The sequence below is a fragment of the Camelus dromedarius genome, chromosome 7 (genome assembly GCF_036321535.1).
Source record: "Camelus dromedarius isolate mCamDro1 chromosome 7, mCamDro1.pat, whole genome shotgun sequence".
Classification (NCBI taxonomy): Eukaryota; Metazoa; Chordata; class Mammalia; order Artiodactyla; family Camelidae; genus Camelus; species Camelus dromedarius.
In genome coordinates, this window is record NC_087442.1 from 58,393,913 (window position 1) to 58,412,812 (window position 18,900).

The 18,900-nt window shown below is 37.2% G+C and overlaps 1 protein-coding gene and 1 long non-coding RNA gene across 5 annotated transcripts in view; one reads left to right on the forward strand and one right to left on the reverse strand.

Annotated features, from left to right (window-relative positions):
• C1GALT1 (core 1 synthase, glycoprotein-N-acetylgalactosamine 3-beta-galactosyltransferase 1) overlaps nucleotides 1-17,472 on the reverse strand; it is a 37,889-nt gene extending 20,417 nt beyond the window's left edge. For 3 of the 4 annotated variants that reach the window (XR_004137779.2, XR_837106.3, XM_010979626.3), the window contains exons 1-2: nucleotides 17,313-17,472; nucleotides 2,557-2,793 (exon numbers count right to left, since the gene is read on the reverse strand). Coding sequence is in view for 2 of the 4 variants with exons in the window: in XM_010979626.3 (XP_010977928.2) it covers nucleotides 2,557-2,793; nucleotides 17,313-17,319 (244 nt within the window). In the remaining 2 variants the exon portion in view is untranslated. Of the gene's footprint in view, nucleotides 1-2,556; nucleotides 2,794-16,747; nucleotides 16,878-17,312 lie in introns of those variants that run through there. The other variant, XM_031454941.2, reaches the window with a different exon arrangement.
• A 293-nt stretch (nucleotides 17,473-17,765) lies between these two features.
• The window catches only part of LOC135321753 (uncharacterized), a 101,240-nt gene continuing 100,105 nt past the window's right edge, over nucleotides 17,766-18,900 (forward strand). The window contains exons 1-2 of the long non-coding RNA XR_010381791.1: nucleotides 17,766-18,093; nucleotides 18,729-18,802. This is a non-coding gene — a long non-coding RNA (uncharacterized LOC135321753). The remainder of the gene's footprint in view (nucleotides 18,094-18,728; nucleotides 18,803-18,900) is intronic.

Below are 18,900 nucleotides of genomic sequence, written 5' to 3' on the forward strand. Positions count from 1 at the left end.
AGGCTAGGACTACATTTTGAGTAACACTGGTCTAGAGGAAGAGTCCAACTATGAGATTCTAGATCAGCGCTTTGTGAAGGACCAATTTTTATTTCCAGTAGAGACCTATATTTGTGTAAATATGCTAAAAATGAATTACTAATAAAATAAAATGTAAAAGAGAAATATAAAATATAATCCCTAAGTTTTTGTTTTTAGATTATACACAATTACTGTTAAATTACCACAAAGGTTTCTAACTGTTTAATTCCAATTTCAATACTTAGTCAGTTGTGGAACAGTGTGAGTCTGCAAAACCACACTTTGTACAGCAATGCTCTAGGCACAATCCTGAGGAAGCATACCCTTAAAGTTAAGGTCAACCAGTGAGTTACAAAAGCTCAGTCCTGTGGAAAATTAACAACTGTTGGCATACGTTTCTAGTTAATTAACTAAGAGGGAACAGAAGGAAGGGCTGGGCAAAGCAGTGCATGAGAAATATTCTCATGTCCCTCTGAATATCAAGAATTCACGATCCAAAATAGACAAAATTATCCCCCTTTCAGTCAGAGAGCATCCACAGTTCATATACTTGAGGAGCCCAATCTCCTAGCTATACAGATATGCCAAGTCCCAGATGAACAGGGAGGATGGTGGAAGCAGGAACCCCAATATGTTTCCCATAGAGCAAGACATCTTGCTCCCTACTGCTGGAATCTGGTTGATAGTCTTTCTCATTCTTTCAGTTATTCATTCATTCATTACTTTGTAGTAGACATGTGCTGGCACAGGAGATAAAAAGATGACTAAGACACGTGTCCTGCTACAGAAGAACTCGCTTTAGAAGTCACTCTGGAAACTTGGAATGCAAACCAATACTTGATATACACTAAGAGATGCTGTACTAGAGGAATGTATAAAGGGGTTCAATGTACTGAGGGTGAAAGAAAGTAGCTGCTGATAAACACTGCAGAACAGTGAAATAGGAAGTTGGCTAGAACAGAGAAGAAGTGATAAAGCAATACCAGGAAAAATAAGAGATGATGCAGAAATTAGGTCTTTAAGTGGGCAGAAGCTCACTAGAAGAAAGGACAAATGGCATGGTGACATTTGGTTGAGTGAAGGTACATGGATATAACTGAAGATCTGAACTAGAGCAAATGTGCTATGGATTGAGAGAAGAAAATGATAAAGAAGTAGACTGTTAGAATTTATGACAAACGGGACTGACTGGTAAGCAAAGGATAGCACCTACCATGCATAGTTTCTGGCTTAGACAGAAGGTAATAAACTATATTAAATAGAAGGAAGAACAAATTTTAGGATTAGAAAGGAAAAGAAGGAGTGTGATTTACACATGTGACGTCTGAGAGATACAAACAGACCTTTAGCACACCCCACATTTTGTGGGCCATCGAGCAGAACAAGGAGGTCCTAATATATGTGCCTGCAATTGAGGCCAGTCTAGTACAGCTTAACAGTAGTAGAGAAGCCTGCTCCAAATGATCAATTGAAGACCTAGAGTAATGGTACAGAGCAAGTGCACAATGATTAAACTGCTCTCTAGTAAGAAAACAGCACACCTGCTCAGAGCTCAGTCACTGTCATATAAACATTCACACACATGACATGCTTCATAATAGTATGCATGTACTTGCTAGTTCATAAAACTCAACCAGGATGTGATACCTCGCCCCTCAACCTCAGCTTGAGAGGTAGGAAAGAAATAATTTACTGCCAAAAAGATAAGAGAAACAACTTTTAATGGGGGACCTTCTGCATCCCAGAATTTCAATGATTATCAAGTTGCTATATTCTTTTCTATCAAATATATCACAATTTGCAGAGATTTTTGAATTGTGAATGTCTTCTCCTAGTATCTGGAATTGGGCTAAGGTAAAGACAGTAAGAAACAGGTGGAAACTAAAGTTATGGGGGCCAATAACATCACACAGGCAAAGTAAGAGCCAAAGAAACTTGGAGAAAACTAACATTTAAGGGACACATAAAGGACACAATTGAGAATATTTGGTTAGAGATAGAAAAACAGGAGAAAATGAAATCATTATATATAACACATCCCTAGTTTTCTACTTTTCTAATTTTTTTTGCTTCTCAAAAGGAGAAAAGATTAGTAGTATTAGTACTGATAAAATATAAATTGAGATTTATATATACCTCTCGAGTTTCTCTAAGAAAACAAGACTAAGTAAAAACTAAGACTAAAACAAGACGATTGCAAAAACCAAGACAGAAATAAACCATAACAAAATTAGACAAAATAAAAATTTTTAGAAACAAATCAAATCTAAAAAGTTTTGCCTTTTGCCAAATTTTGGTTTCTTAACTATTTCTATTTAAAAATGAATTCAAAATTAGTATCTTATTCCTTAAGTAAATCTAGGTTTTAGTAACTTCCTTCTCCTGAGGCAAAACAAAAACTGTCATTTAATATCTGGAACTAAGCTTATTTTCATCAAAAGACATAGTGGTACAACAAACTTTTCCCAAGTCTCTCAACATTTAAATAGACTGAAAATACTATTTCTATTTAGTCCTTAAAAAAATTAACCATACCTTTATGTTGGCTAACATCTGCATCAAAGTTCATCTGTCCTTCTAGGGGACTCTGTCCATTGTCATCTGAATGTCTAGCATGAGGATCATTATGAAGAATATTAGGCTGGATGTCCTTCTGTTCACCCAACAAAATACTAAGTAGCTGAGAACATAGAACAAATCCAATTGCTGATCCACAGAGGAAGGTTAAAAAATTCAGCCAAGATTTAGAGGCCATTTCCCGAAAATGTATTTCTGTAAGAAAAAAATTAGCAGGACGTTATAAATTATAAAGTAATATACATACCAAGAGTAAAAGGACTGATAACTTAGCTATACTGGAAAGTTAATTCCTTTCACGCAGGAGAACATTTCTAAGAATATTTAACATTTACCCCTCTATTTTCTGCTAAAGCACACGAAGCCTATACTTTCAGGGATCATTTCTATAGTTCTTTACTAGGCAAAGAGTTCTTAGACTTGACTCTAAAAGCACAATTCATAAAAGGGAAAAACTGATAAACCAGACTTCATCAAAATGAAAAACTTTTGCTTTGTGAAAGACCCTACCGAGAGAAAGAAAAGACAAGCGACACTGGAAAAAAAAATTTTGCAAGCTACATATCTAACAAAGAATTAGTAATAAGAAAAATTAAAAACTCCCAAAACCAACAGCAAAAAAAACAAAAACAAAAACAATCCAATTAGAAAATAGGCAAAAGACACGAACAGCTATTTCACTGAAGAGGATGTACGGATGACAAATAATCACATGAAAATGTTCTATTTCATCCCCCATATATCCATCACACCAACTGAATTACAAATTTGTTAAATTTACTTTATTCTTTCTTCAATTCACTACTGTATTTTAATGCAAATCCCAGACATTAAGTCATCTCACCTCTACAAACTGCTCTGAAAATATGGATATTTTATTACGAAGTCACAATGCCCTTATCAAATGCCTAACAAAATTATCAATGCCTAACAAAATTAACAGTAATTCTTTGGACTTATCCAACTCACGGTATGTAATCAAATTTCCCCTACTGTCTTCTATAATCAAATTGCCTCAATTAGCTCACAGGTGTCTTTTTACATTTAATTAGTTCAAATCAGGATTCAAACTATATCCAAATTCACAGATAAAATGAAAGAACAAGAATACACTTTATATAACAAATAGCTATTAAACATGAAAACTTAAATGAAATACACATTTCTCTAGAAATAATCAAATAATCAAAGCCAACTCAAGATACAAAACCAAAATGGACAAATGACCACAGAGGAAATAAAGAATGTCAAAGAGCCAGACTTCAAAAAGGTCCAGGCTTTTCCTCAATAAAATACTTCAGTCTTTCAAAAAACATATTATACTACATAAATCATTCTAGAAAATTAAGGAGCAAACCTTAACCACTTCTTCTTTTATGCAGAAGTTGGATACCAATATCTGACAGAGCCCCCAAATAGAATAGAAAACCTCAGTCCAATCTCACTCCAAAATAATACATTATTAAACGGAACACAGCCCAAACGTTAGTGGTTATCTCAAGTTGGGTCCCCAAGAAGCAAACGCTGAGGTGAGGCATTTGTGTGAAAGTTATTTATTAGAAAATATTTCCTGGAAAAACCTGTAAGGAGGAGGGAAGGGAAGGAAGCCAATAAAAGGTAAGATACCAAGCAAAGTCCATGGAGAGTAATTTTAGCTCAATCCCTCAAGGTAGTTTTGGAGGCAATGTAGTCCATACCTCAGAGTTGTACCCATACAGTCAATCACTAGTTAAGGGCTATCCTTAGAAAACAAATTTCCCAGACACTTTCACAGTTTACACATTAGCAAAGTAGGCTCTGGCAGTGTGAGGGCAGCCCCACAATAAAGACCCTCAGGAGACTGGTATTTGGAATAAAAATATACCATGAGCCCGTGAGCAGGAAGTAGATATAGGTCTATAGACAGAGTATTAGCGTCATCTGCTACAGTGATTTTAGAACAGGTAAAATTAAAAACTAGTTGGTTTAGATTTGACATATGGAATCCCCAAAAGGTTAAGCAATGAATCATTCTAGTCCAAGCATCATACAGTGAAGATCACTGGTAATAAGCCTTAACAGCATGGACAGAGATCTCAATACGATTTTTAGTATCTACTCTAAAATATAAATAGCCAGTTAAGAATCACTAGATATTTTAAAGAAAGCCTCTAATATGAAAGAAAAAGACCAAAATAGTCGAATTTAAAGTAACTTGACAGAGACTATGTAATGAGATGAAAATTTTAAAAATCCCCCAAACTATCACTAGTATCCTGAAAGATAAAAAAAAATCACGCCCTTGTATTTCTGAAATAAGAGCAAGACAGTAGCTTAAAAAGAAAAATCCTCAGAACTAAAAGAACTCCAAGAAATTAAATTATAAGAAAATCAAAAACCTCAATGAAACAGCTGTAGGATACGGTTAAGGAAACCATCCCCAAAGTGAGCAAAACGAAAAGGCAAGGAGTGGAAAATAAGAGAGAAAACTGATAATTAAAGATCAGTTGAGAGGTGTAGATATTTCAAGGAAGTTCCAGACTGAAAGGATCCAATGATACCCAGCACAGTAAATACAAACAGACCGATAAAGATACATCATAATGAAATTACACAACACTTGGGTCAAAGAAACCATTCTGTAAGCTTTCAGAGAAAGTGGCAAACTGTCACATATAAGAGATCAGGAATTCAATGGGTTTGAACTTTCAAACAATAACACTCAAAGTTGAAAGCAATGGAGAAATTCTCTTTCAAAATTCTGAGAAAAAATAATTTCCAATCTAGAATTTTATATGCAGCCAAACTATCCAACAAGTATGAGGGATGAGTAAAGATATTTTAAAGACAAGACAGATTTTGGTCAGATCAATATTCAGTGTATCATCCTGCATCTATTTTAAAGCACCAGTAGGGAACTGATGCAGAAATGTTGAGTAAGCTGTTGAGATGCAGGTCTGAAACCTGGGAAAACATTCATAGTTGATCATTTGTATATCTGAATTACACGTTAAAAATAACAGCCAAATCTAAAATAAGATGTAGCAAATGAAAGTATGTAACACTGAATAATGATTCAATGCAAAAGATACTCTTCTAAGTGATTTAAATTCATGCATCCAATCTTACCACAGCATGATGCAAGCTAAAAGAGTTGTGTAAGCTCTTGATACTGTTGATAGTTTGACAGTGTGGCCTGATATCATTAAAAACTCAAAAGACAACTTAAAATTTTCTTTAGTATATTCCCCTCTTTGTCTTCAAAGTATAGCTCAGTAATTCAACCTCAATATAACAGAAGGAAAACATTTTAATAAAATGTAAAGAAGCATTCATGAACAGTGCTTGTACATAAGCCCTCAAGTATCTGCTAAATGAAAGATTCATAGTCAAAAATTAGAATCAACAAGAGATAAAATTATATAAACTAACATATTCACTAAACAGAATACAGTTAGTAAACTTTTTGAAAATTACATGACAAAAAATGTGGTTAGCACACAAGTGAAAAAAAGGGGATGCAAAGTTTTATATGTTATTACAATTCTGTGCTTTAAAAAAAAAAAAAAGCTATCCCAAAAAAAGAGACTAGAAAAAATATACCAAAATGTTAACAATTCCTTATTTCCAATTTCAATTCTAATTTCTAACTTCAGTGGTGGGATTAGGAGCAACTAAGATGATGTTTCTTTTTATATTTTTCCAAATTGAGTTCAACAAGTATACATTACTTGAGCAGCTCTCAAAAATTTTAGTCTCAGGGATCCCTTTAAACTCTTCATTAATGAGGATCTCAAATAGCTTTTGTGTAAGTGGGTTATATCTAATTAGATTTTTATTAAAAATTAAAACAGAAAATATATAAATATTTATTCATGAATAGGAATGACAAATCTACTTGTTAACATGAATAACATATTTTATGGAAAATAATTTTATTTTTCTAAAAAAATTATTGAGAAGAGTGACATTGCTTAAAACAAATCTCAGTATCTTTAATAGAAGACAGCTGGATCTGGAGTGCTACATCTTTTGTATTCAATTTGTTGCCATATCATATATTACATAGCTTCTAAAAAACCTGACTGTATACTTTTAAGAGAATGAGTGAAAAAACAGAGCAAATAACATTTTGATATTAGTATAAATAGTGTGACTTTACTGACTTCCTAAAACGACATAAGAGATCTCACTTTCCCTTCATCACACTTTGAGAATTGTTGCATTATTTTGACAAAAATTTTTTTTTTCTCCAAAAACACTGAATGGTGGCTGGTAGCTCAATGGATCACGAAATAAACAGAAGCTTGAGAGTTTTGATTTCTGGGTGGATAGAATTCAAAATGGAACATGCTGTATTCAATTTCCCTTCCTGACACAAAAACTAATGTATAAAGCAGAGAAGCAGGCCTTTTCCTTAGTTCAATGCTCTTTCCATTAGGTTTAGGTTCAATTCTCCTTGAGTTACTTACTGGTAGGTATACCCATGCTTAGAAATCCCAGTCTGAGTGTTAGCTAAAAGTAGAGCAGGTGTGAAAGGAAATCTGTACAGCACTCTTTTCCCTTCTCCCTTTCTTCATTTTGATATAAAGCAGTATAACACAGCATTAACTTTGGGTATTATAGAAACCACTGAGGATGCAAAAAATATTTGTGAAACTCACAGAATAGTAAAGAGCATTCTCACCTTTTGATCTTCTGAACCTGGAACTGGTGGGAACATTTTTAAAAAACAGAATTACAGTTTGAGATTTACACAACCTGATTTGAGATTTTACATAATCTTTGAAAGGTGCTACTAAAATGAGCACCTTTCAATGTGTGAAATACTGTCCTAGGAGCCAAGGACATAGTCATTGGTATATTTTCTCCTGTTTACAGAATGTAAACTCCCAGAAGGCAAAAAAAACAGTATCTTGTCTTAGAGCTGCTGTTATGATGCCTTTCACAAGACAGTGGTACAATAAATACTAGTCGGCCTGAAATGAGAGGGCAAAGCATCTCCTTATTTATGCCCCAAGCCACCAAATCTGATTATATTTCTACATTATTTTTCCACTCTAGGATGATACTTTTCTCCCTCCATTCCTTGATCATTCTTCCCTGGACTCAGCTCTTTTCCTTCTCTTCACCAACAACTTCACAGAGGTTTCACATAGCAGTCTTGTTTGAAAAACAATACTTTACAATGCCACAGGATCAAGTCCGTACTGCTTACTTGGTAAACAAGATATGGCTCTAGTTTACCTCCCTGCTCTCTTACTACAGGTACGTCCTATCCATAAAGGCTATATTCAGCCATTCTTCAAATTTGCCATGGGTTTTCATATGGATGACTTTGACCATTCTATTTTTTCTGCCTGGCATGCCTGCCTCAATTTGTCTACTGGATAGATTCTTAATTATCTTTCATTACTTTCCACACTCACTCTTTTCCATTGCCCATGATCAAATTAACTGCTCTCCCATCAAAGATTTCCTTGTTCCTTCATTCACACTTCCTACTATGTACTTACTGCATCATAGTAGGCATGGGCATATCTCTGTCCCCCTAGACTATAAGCTCCTCAATAACAACAGCTATGACTCTCATCTCTACTTCTCTAGCACCTAACACACTGCCTAGCTTGTAAAATGTATTCAAATGTTAAATGTTTTGCGTGTGTGTGCGCGTGCACGTGCACGCATGTAAGGGAAACAGTTGAAATTATTTTTTCTAAATAGAAATCTATATCATACTGCTTAATTTATTAAATAAAAAAACATATATGGTCCCATCATTTGAAGCGTTTATACACTTATATAACCCAAAGCCATAAATTAAACATATGACGTGAATTATATGTGTTATTTCCTTTGACATGTATTCAACCCATACAAACTATAACACAAGTACATATTAATTCATAGACAAAAGGACTAAAAATACTTTCTATTACTAATTTATTAAAACTACAGAAATAGAAAAAATTAACACACAGCCTTCACCTAATGACCCTGAAGTATTTTATAAGCATTACAGTTACACAACCTTAGCACTAGATAGGACCTTGGGATTTTATGAATCCTGAAACAGTATGTACAAGGATAAGAAACAAATAAACCTTCCAAAAATTATGTAATACTTCACAATCAAGTTAAAATCAAGTTTTATTGGGTCTCAAACTGTAATTCTATTTTAAAAAATATTCCCACAATTTCAGATTCAAAAGTTCGAAAGTGAGAATAACTTTTTGTTAATTTTCAATGAGAACATTAATACTTCTTGCACCCTCAGTAGAAATTAAAAAAGATATAAATAAAGAGAAAGATATCCCGTGTTTATGGATTGGACAAATTAATATTGTGAAGATGTCAATACTACTTTAACTGATGTACAAATTCAGTGCAATCTGTATCAAAATCCAACTTTTTATTTTTCAGAAACACAAATATCCATCATAAAATTCAAATGGAATTTCAAGGTATCCCCAACGAGCCAAAACAATCTTGAAAAAGAAGAGTACAACTGGAGGACTCACATTTCCTAATTTCAAAACTTACTACGAAAGTTATAGTAATCAAAACAGTGTGACACTGGCACGAAGATCAACATATAACCCAATGAAATATAACAGAAAGCCCAAAAATAAACCCTCACATGGATGGTCAAAAGATTTTTGACAAAGGGGCCAACTCCATTCAATGGGTAAAGGATATTCTTTTTAACAAAAGTTACAGAGAAAACTGAATATCCACATGCTGAAGAATGAAACTGGACTCTTATTTAACACCATATAAAAAAATTAACTCAAAATGGATCAAAGACCTAAACATAAGACCTAAAAGTATAAAACTCTTAGAAGAAAACAGAAGACAAAAGCTTCCCAACACTGGAATTGGCAATGATGTCTTGGATATGACATCAAAAGCATATGCAGCAAAAGAAAAAAAGAGTCAAACTTGACTTCATAAAAACTTTAAAAATTTGCACATCAAAAGACACTATCATCAGAGTAAAAAAGCCAATCCACAGAATGGGAGAACATATTTGCAAATCATGTATCAGATTAATACCTTGAATATATAGAGAACTCCTAAAACTTAACAACAACAAAAGTCCAATTCAAAAATAGGCAAAGGACTTGAAAAGACACTTCCCCAAAGAAGATATACAAATGGCCAATAAGCATAACATGTTAAGCATGAAATAATGCTCAACATCACTGATCATTAGGAAAAATGCTAACCAAAACTACATTGAGACACCACCTCACATCCATTAAGGATAGCTACTTACAGAAAACAACAACACAAAGCAAGTGTTGGTGAGGATGAGGATGTGGGGAAATGGAAACTCCTGTGCACTATTACTGGGAATGTAAAATAGTACAGCAACTATGGAAAATACTATGGCAGCTCCACAAAAAATTAAAAATAGAATTATCACATGATCCAGAAATTCCATTTCTGGGTATGGGCCCAAAATAACTGGAAGCAGAGTCTCAAAGAGATATCTTCACACCCATATTTACAGCAGCATTGTTCACAATAGCTAAAATGTGGAAGCAACCCAAGTCTCCATCAATGGCTGAACAGACATGCAAAATGTGTTACAAACATTCAATGGAACATTATCCAGCCTTTAAAAGGAAGGAAATTTTGACATATGCCACAACATGGATGAACCTTGAGTACATTACACTAAGTGAAATAAGCCAGCCACAAAAAGACAAATACTATGTAATTTCACTTATATGAGATACTTTATTAAAATCATTAAAGACAGAAAGTAGAATGGTGGTTGCCAGGGACTGGGGGGAGAGGGAAATGAGGAGTTATTGTTTAATGGGCACTGACTTTCAGTTGTGCAAGATGAAAAGAATTCTGGCAGGTGGTGGTCATGGTTGCATAATAACATAAATTTACTTAATATCACTGAACTGTGCACTTAAAAATGGTTAAGATGGTAAATTTTATGTGTATTTTACCATAATAAAAAAATGAAAAAAAATCAATGATAAAGATGTCAATTTTCTCCAAATTAATCTATATAAATAATGTCATCCCAACTAAAATACAAAATTTTTTAAAGTTAAATAACTTGGTAAAACATATTTAAAAGTTTGGAAAAGTAAACATGTGAGTACACGAGGAAATTTCTGAAAGCGGCATGGAGGGGGTGGACTAAGCCTAAGCAGACTCACTTAAGACACAAGATTTGTAAAAGATTAAATAATGTGGCAAAAATTATTCTATTAGCAATAACCGTGCCTTGGATAAACCTCACTGGATACTGCCACTACACAAAGCTGGCAAAAATTATTTTAAATGTTGTTTGGAAAAATAAGCATGTGAGTAGAAAATGTGGTACAGTCATTAAAATAATTTGATATGCATGCTGAATAGGCATATCAATGAATCTGTGAATTGGTAAAAAAAAATGTTTTAAATACTTCTGTTAATTAATACTAAAGACATATTGCTAAGAAACTTTTTTTTCCTACAACCAGACTGTCAGAACTGTTATTTGAAAGTGTATCCCTGTGACTGGAACACCCTACTCTTGCATGGATAATGAATTATTAATAAGAAGCAGCCTCAATTCCCAACTCAGAGCTTCAGATAAGGGTTTTCCAGACACAACATTCCACATTTATCTTAACTTTGTAGTCTCCAAGGAAACAGGACTCTTAAAGTCTGCTTCTCAGCCCAGGCCTGATGTTAATTAACCTGACAGTTTTGCTGGGCTTTAAACCTATCAAATATTCTTCATTTAAATTTTGTCTAAACTCCACCCTTCTCCAAAATCCTGTAATAACCCTATTCCTTCTGGCAGTTTCTCTGGTGTGCAGTCTCTCTCACAAGAGCAACTTAATTAATCTAACTCTGTCAGCCCAAAGATATGTATCTTCATCAGATCGAAATAAAGTTTATTAAAAAACCAGTACATAAGGAAATTTAATACATAATACACATAGAATTTCAAACCAAGAAAAAGATGGTTTATTCAAGAAATGATATTGAAATGATTTTTTGGAAAAAAGATAAAAAGCAACCAGCTGAATTCCTGCTTTTCTTTTTCAAATCCAAATTTTTCCAAGATACTTAAAAAGTGAAATTACAACAAAACTAGAAGACAGCATCTTTTTACTTTTTTATATCATGAATTAACAGCTTTTCAAAACTCGAAAGCTGTAACTACAGAAAAACTGTATGGGGTTATTCACTAAATAAATTTCTGGCAGTGAAATTGCTGGTTCAAAGGTATGTTTCTATAGAAAATGTTAAAAAAAAATCTGTACACCTAAAATACCAGAAAGTATCATAAAGAAAAAGACAAAAGATCAACCCAATATAAAAACAGATCAAAAGAGATTTAAAGAAAAAGAAAATACAATAATCAAGGATGCTCAAATTTCACTCATATTACAGAAATGTAAATCAAATGAAGAGATACTATTTTTAACCTATCATAGCAGCAAAAAATGTTAAGTTTAGTTGACATAGATATATGAGAGAAAACTGGCACTCATGCATTCTTTCTCAGAATATACATATTTACTGTCTTTTGGAAGGGCAATTTGGCAGTATCTTTAAATTTTTTCAAGTATGCTTTGACCCATCATTACATGATCAGAAATTTCTCTTATAGACACAAACACAGAAGTCTCCAAAGATGTTCACGGCAGCCATAGCCATAAATGTTTCTTGATGAAGAACAAGTTTAAAAAAATACATGGTACCACAGAATACGCTTTAGCTGTTAGAAACAATGATTTATATGCACTAATAAGGAAAATCTTTGCACATTTGGCAGACTGTGACTTTCTGCTAATAAGCTATAGTGGCTATTGTTTAAATTGGAAAAAGAAGGAAAACAAAACAAATGCAAACTGAAACCAAACATTAAATACACACGCACACAGAAAAGAGTATGTTTTCATTACCATCTCCACCCCAGGTTCTCACCAAAGGTAACTACAGTTGATCCTCTAACAACATGGGTTTGAAGTGTGCAGGTTCACTTATATGCAGATAGTTTTCAATAAATATATTGGAAAAAAATTTTGGAGATTTGTGGCAATTTGAAAAAACTCCCAGATGAACTGTGTAAGCTAGAAATATTGAAAAAATTAATTAAAAGTTAGGTATGTCATGAATGCATAAAATATATATAGGTAACTTGTCTACACTTATATCAGCATAAAGTGAGTGATATTTAACATAAAATTAATAATGTGTTAGTTTTCTTACTGTTTTATAACTTTGCTCTCAAAGGATTACATTACTGTACAGGTACAGTATGCCCCTCTCCCTCCCTTATAATTCATGCTTCAGCAATCTTGAACTATTTATAGTTCAATAAACATCTCAGTGCAGTGAGCTCCTCTACCCCTTGTCTTTTCTGTTCTACACAACACCCTTTTCCCTCCACCATCCATGCCTCAATCTCTGTAAATCCCATTAAGTCAGTGTTTCTTAACCCTGGCATAACTGACATCTTGAGCTGGATAATTCTCTGTTGTGGCGGCCGCCCTGTTCATCATAAGATGTTTAGCAGCATCCCTGGCCTTACTCACTAGATGCTAATAGCATTTCCCCTACTTATGACTCAAAATGTCTTCAGACAATGCTAAATAAATACATAAAATATATACAGATTAGATACTAGTCTATCCTTACATAGGCAACTGGGTAACTAAAGTTAACTAGAGAGGAAGGAAAAAACCTTACTTTTCACTACAATCCTCTGTGTTTTTAATCTTGTACCTCTTCTAAGCTTTCCACCACTACTACCCTAGTCCAAGGTCCACCTTTCTCTCTCCCCACCTCCCACTCTTTCTTTCCCAACTACTTCTACAGTCTCCAAATCAACTTATCCCTTTCTTCATCCTTGCCCTTTTCAATCCATTTTTACCAGTCCATTTCACCAGTGACCCTTTTAAAACTTAAACCAGATCACATCACTCATTTGCTAGAAACCCTCCAGTATCTTTCCTCACTGAGACACAGCCAAAATCTAAAGATGAACCTCACACAATCTGCTATCCTGCCTTCATACTCCTTTCTTTCTCATCTCATCTCTCCTTCTTGTAGTTGGTTTTTATGGATCAAAGAGGAACAAACAGCAATTTCATAAACTGAACCTATTACTGTTTCCCTTGCTGTGTTCTAACTCTGGACTCCTTGCTGTTCCCCAAACATTTGAGGTCATTGGACCTGCTGTTCTCTGTTGGGAACACAACTCACGTGGATATTCACATGGCTCACTCCCTTCAGGCCTTTACTTCCCAATTGGGTCTTCCCTGGCCACCTTATTCCTATCCACAGCACCTATTAACACCTAGTATGGTACATGTTTCACTTACTCATCTTGTTTATTGTCTTTCTCCCATCTTGATCAGTGGTTCTGAAACCTGAGTCTCCATCAGAATCACCTGGAAGGCTTGTTAAAAGAGTTTCTGAAATCAAGAGGTCTGAGGAGCAGAGCCTGAAAATTTGCATTTCTGACTAGTTCCCAGATGATGTTGAGGTTCCAGGGACCACATTTTGAGAACCAGTGTTTTAGAATTTAAGCCCCATGAGGACAGAGATTTCTGTCCACCTATTCACTGCTTTATTTCTATAACCTGGCACACAGTAGGCACTGTGTTAGGTAAATGAATTCAGATGTCCTCTACTCTGTTCCCACTGCGCCCTCAGATTTGATATGCCATATGGTGCTAAAAATTTACTGAATACTGTAAAAGATAAATTATATGCCTTTCATGAATTAAACTGTGTCCCTCAAAAAGACTGGGGTTGAAGTCTTAATCCCAATACTTATGAATGTGACCTTATTTGGAAATAAGGCTTTGGAGATGCAATTAGGTTAACATTAGGTCAGCAGGGTGGATCCCAATTCAATACGACTGTAGTCCTTTTAAAAGTGGGAGAACATATTAAGACAGAGACATAGGGAGAATGCGATGTGACAAAAGAGGCACAGACTGGTGTGACATAGCTGCAAGCCAAGGAACACCAGTGACACAAGAAGCAAAGAGGCATGGGACAGACTCTTCCCTAGAACACCATGGCCCTGTCAACATTTGCTTTCAAACTTCTAACCACCAAAACTGTGAAATGATAAGTTTCTGTTGTTTTAAATCACTGTTTGTTGTACTTCGTTATAGCAGCCCTAGGAAACTAAAATAATGATCAAGAATGCAAATAACCACCCCAAGCTGTATATAATTTCAACTTCCACCAGTTTAAATATTTTTATAGCTTTCACTGTGAACTAATCAAGTTTCCTGTTTCAGAATCTCTCCAACTTAGTATGGCCTCTCCCTGCCCTCAATGTGTCCCTTCAATGTGCAAGGCAGCTCATTCTACAGGTTCTACATAATTTACTGGGTGGTTTTTTTTTTTTTTTTTGGTTTCTTTCACCTTCTTATGGGCTTTCCTATTTCACAGATACACGTTTGTTCGTGTTTTTTTCTTCAAAGGATACGTCTTATTTTCACATATTATAGACATGGGCACGTATTTTCCTTTAGGACATCTGAGTTAGTTGTACAGTGAAAATTTAAGTACACATTAGATACACATTTAGATTTCAAGGTAAAACACTAACTTCTGTTTTATGGAACAATTTCCATTTTTTTCCTTCTCTTAAAAGAATGAACTTAATCCCACTGAAGTTCGGGTAAAAGGATTTTGTCAGATTTTTTCCACTTTGCTATAGTTTGTACATTAGCCTCTTTACTCAAATCTCAACAAATCTTCTAAAAGTAACATGGCTGTATTGAGAAGCTTAAAATTTTAAGTGAATCTGAAATAAATTTCAGCATCAAGTTGTGCATTTTCCAATTAATGTTTGTTTACAGCTGCACTGTCACAAGAATTCCAATCAATGATTTCTCCACACAAAGACTCTACTTTAAATTACTATGGTTTATAAAATGTATAAGCCTTATAATGCAATTTTTATCTGAGGGAGCACAAATCAATATATAAATAAATAGTGCATAGCATATAGCTAATTAACACACTTTTGTATTTCCATGACTAATCACTAATTGATATATACTCCTAAATAAGTTGGTAATAAAATTCTAATAATTTCTGGATATTGAATTTACTCAGAAATACAGCCTAGTATAATCTATACCCTGCAAAAAGCATATTTAAGGAAAATCACGCCTATCTTTAAACTGATAGTAATCACAAAATATTTTAAAATGTTGACTCCTAAGTATAAAGATACAGAAAAACACAAATCCCATGCAAATTTAAGAGAGACATTCAATAGTTCTCCACCAGTACTAAAAAACCATACTCTTTTCCTGTGAAGAATTTTAAATGAGTCATACTTTCCTTACTAAATCACTGTTTTACTTAACATATGGTAAAAAGAGTTAACTGGTAACTTGAAACTTTACATTCAATTAAATTGTACATCAATATATACAAAGGCTGACCGAAAATAAGTCTAGTTTTTTATACACAATGCTTAGAACACAAAGCATCACATACATAAGGCTCATTTGATATTTATCTGGTAAGAGTGGGAAGTTGCAAAAAGTTCGTTTCACCTCCAAAAAACTCAGATTTCCATTGTCTAAACCAACACCAGAATCAAACAACTTGAAATCATGCACAATTGATTTCCTGGCACCCAGGCAAAGCTATCTGTGTTTAATGCCCAACTTTTAGTAAATTAAATATTCTGTCCCTTATACATTGGCCTAATTACTCACTCTGATGCATTAAAGTTCTAACTTTATAACTTTTAAATTCATAATTTGGATAACAGGTTCCAATCTGAAAAGCGTTAAAAGGATATACCACAGTTAACTACGACGAATTGGGAGAACTAGGTTGCAAATGTAATCAACTTTTCCAAAGCGTGTGATGCTTTACTGTCATTTTAAAAAATAATAAGGGGAGAGGATAAGAGCTACGAAAGAATAAATCTCTACCCATAAATTTCGTTCAGTTTTTCAGTATACAATTTATCCAAATTCAAAGCTGTAAGACCAATTTGTCATCACCTACTAATCCCATCACACCTTGTGGGGGAGGAACGCGGAGGAAAGAAAAACTCCTTTCCTGGTCCTCCATGCAGCAAGTGCCCAAACACACCTGCTTTGCTCATTCGGCCAGAGGCAGGGAAATTTACAGAATCAATCAGCCACAGACAAACCTGATGATCCAGGAGAGCCCCGAGGAAGTCCCCAAGCACTTGCGGAAGGCTCCGGCTCGCTGGCGCTGGGGCGGCGGGGCGGCGCGGCGGCCCGGAGCTCTTGCAGAAGGTGCCCACACCTGGGCTCCTGGTCCCGCCTGGCCGCGGGTCCGCGCGGGGGCGGGAGGGCCCGGCGGGGCAGGATCGCTGAGTGGTCCAGCCGTGCGCAGCCCGCGCCTCACTGTCGCCACCCGACGGTAGACACGGCGCGAGGAAGGGAGGAGCGCGAGAGGGCAATAGGGAAGGACCCACGACCAAAAGGAGGCTACATGTCAACAAAATAGCGGCCCGGTGGATGGCCAGCCCCATGGCAGTCTGTAGAGGCGCTGGGAGCAGGAAGTGCCCCGTGCCTCCCTCAGGAGCCCGCACGTCCCCAGCCCCTGCGGCCACGCCGAGACACCTGTTTGGCAGCGTCGGGGGTTGGGTTCTACCCTCCACGCTCCCCCAACACACACTTCGAGAAAGGGAGGGCAGGGGGAACCGAGACCATGGACCCGTAGCCCGAGGGCGCCTCAGCCGGCCGTACCTGACATCAGCCTCGGCTCCCTCTCGCCCCTCCTGGGGGGCGGAGAAGGGGGACAACACGAGACCGACGACCTTCGCTCTTCTCGGCAGCCGCAGAAGTGGCTCGTGGTGGCGAGCCGGGGCCGCCCGCTGCCGCCCAGATTAGGCGGCGGCGGCGGCGGCGGCGGCGGCGGCGGCGGCGGCGGCGGCGGCGGCGGCGGCGGCGGCGGCGGCGGCCCCAGCGCGCGCTCCCGCCCGCTCGCTCCGCCCCTCCCCGCAGCGCGTCCAGGCCGCGGCCCGCCGACGGCGCAGCCGCCACCCAGGGGTCTCCTCCGCTGACGTCGCCGCCGCCGCACCAGCCCCAGGGAAGGGCGGAGCGAGAAGGGGCAGAGTGGGGCGGGGCTACGGCGACGTGCGGGCGCGGGGATTGGCCGCCTAACGCGCGCCCCGCCCTTGTGCGAGGGGGTCTGGGAAGTCGGGTCATCTCCGAGCGAGAGTCACAGCCTGCTTGCGGCTTCTCACAGCCTGCTTGCAGCTCCTCACTGACGGCCTCTGCCTTCCTGGTGCTGCTGTAGGGTCATGCGCTAGCTTCCGGAACTTGAGAGGGACTAAAGCAGTGAAACAGCAGGGACTGAGGCCGCGATACCTGAGGGACCTTTGTCTGAGGGAAGGCTCTTACCCTGCAGGAGTCTTTTGGCCTCTAGCCTGCTCTTAACCCTGGCTTTTTGCTCCTGTTTCCCCCCACCCCTACTCTTGACTCGGTGTTTCTCTGGCTTTAATGAAAGGAAATACTTTAAGATGAGGTACGCAAATCGGTGTTAGATAACAAGATATGTGAACCAGGGAGGGCTGAAAACCTAGTTAGTGATACCACAAAGCCTCCTGTAGACACACGTGGTCTTTATGTCATTACTTCAGTGCTGACAGGCAGTGGCCCGAAGAGCTTCCTTGGAGCTTTGCAAAAACTCACCGCCACCCTCCCACCCCCTTTAGTTGGCAAAGGGACTTTGTATCAGAAAACTGGTTTTGAGTTAGAGCCAGGAGCCTCTGAGCAATTGAGGAAACCTCATAGCAGTCAGGAGGTGGGGGCAAGTTCTTGGCTTTATTGGTATTAACCATCATCTACAAGGCCTAGCTTGAGGGTGAGAAAGCTACTCTGCTTTCTTTAAATGCCCTCCTCAGCAGTTCTTTAGAGCCTTGGGCTGTGGGCTGGAATCTTGGTCCCTCCACCTATTAGCTTTGTTAACGTGGCAAGTTACTTATCATGCCTCGGAGAAATAATAACGTTAGGTATTGTGGTTGGATATTTTCCCCTTTAATTTGTTTAGATTCAGCTTTACCGTAGTTTGCCAGGATATGCCATTAATAGATCCCAAACAATCTTCCAAAAGACTTTTAAAACATTTAGTGATTTTTATCCAAACCTCTCATTTTTCAGATGAGAAAACTGAAGTCAGAAAGATAAACTGATAAGCCCATGCTAGAAGAGAAGTGCGAGTATCTGATGTCAAGGTTAGTGCTCTTTCCCTGGTTCATGCCTAGGGACTTTCCTCCTGCATTCTTACCTCCAACCTTTTCTCTCTTCCCCAACTTGTGTATAATTATTGCCC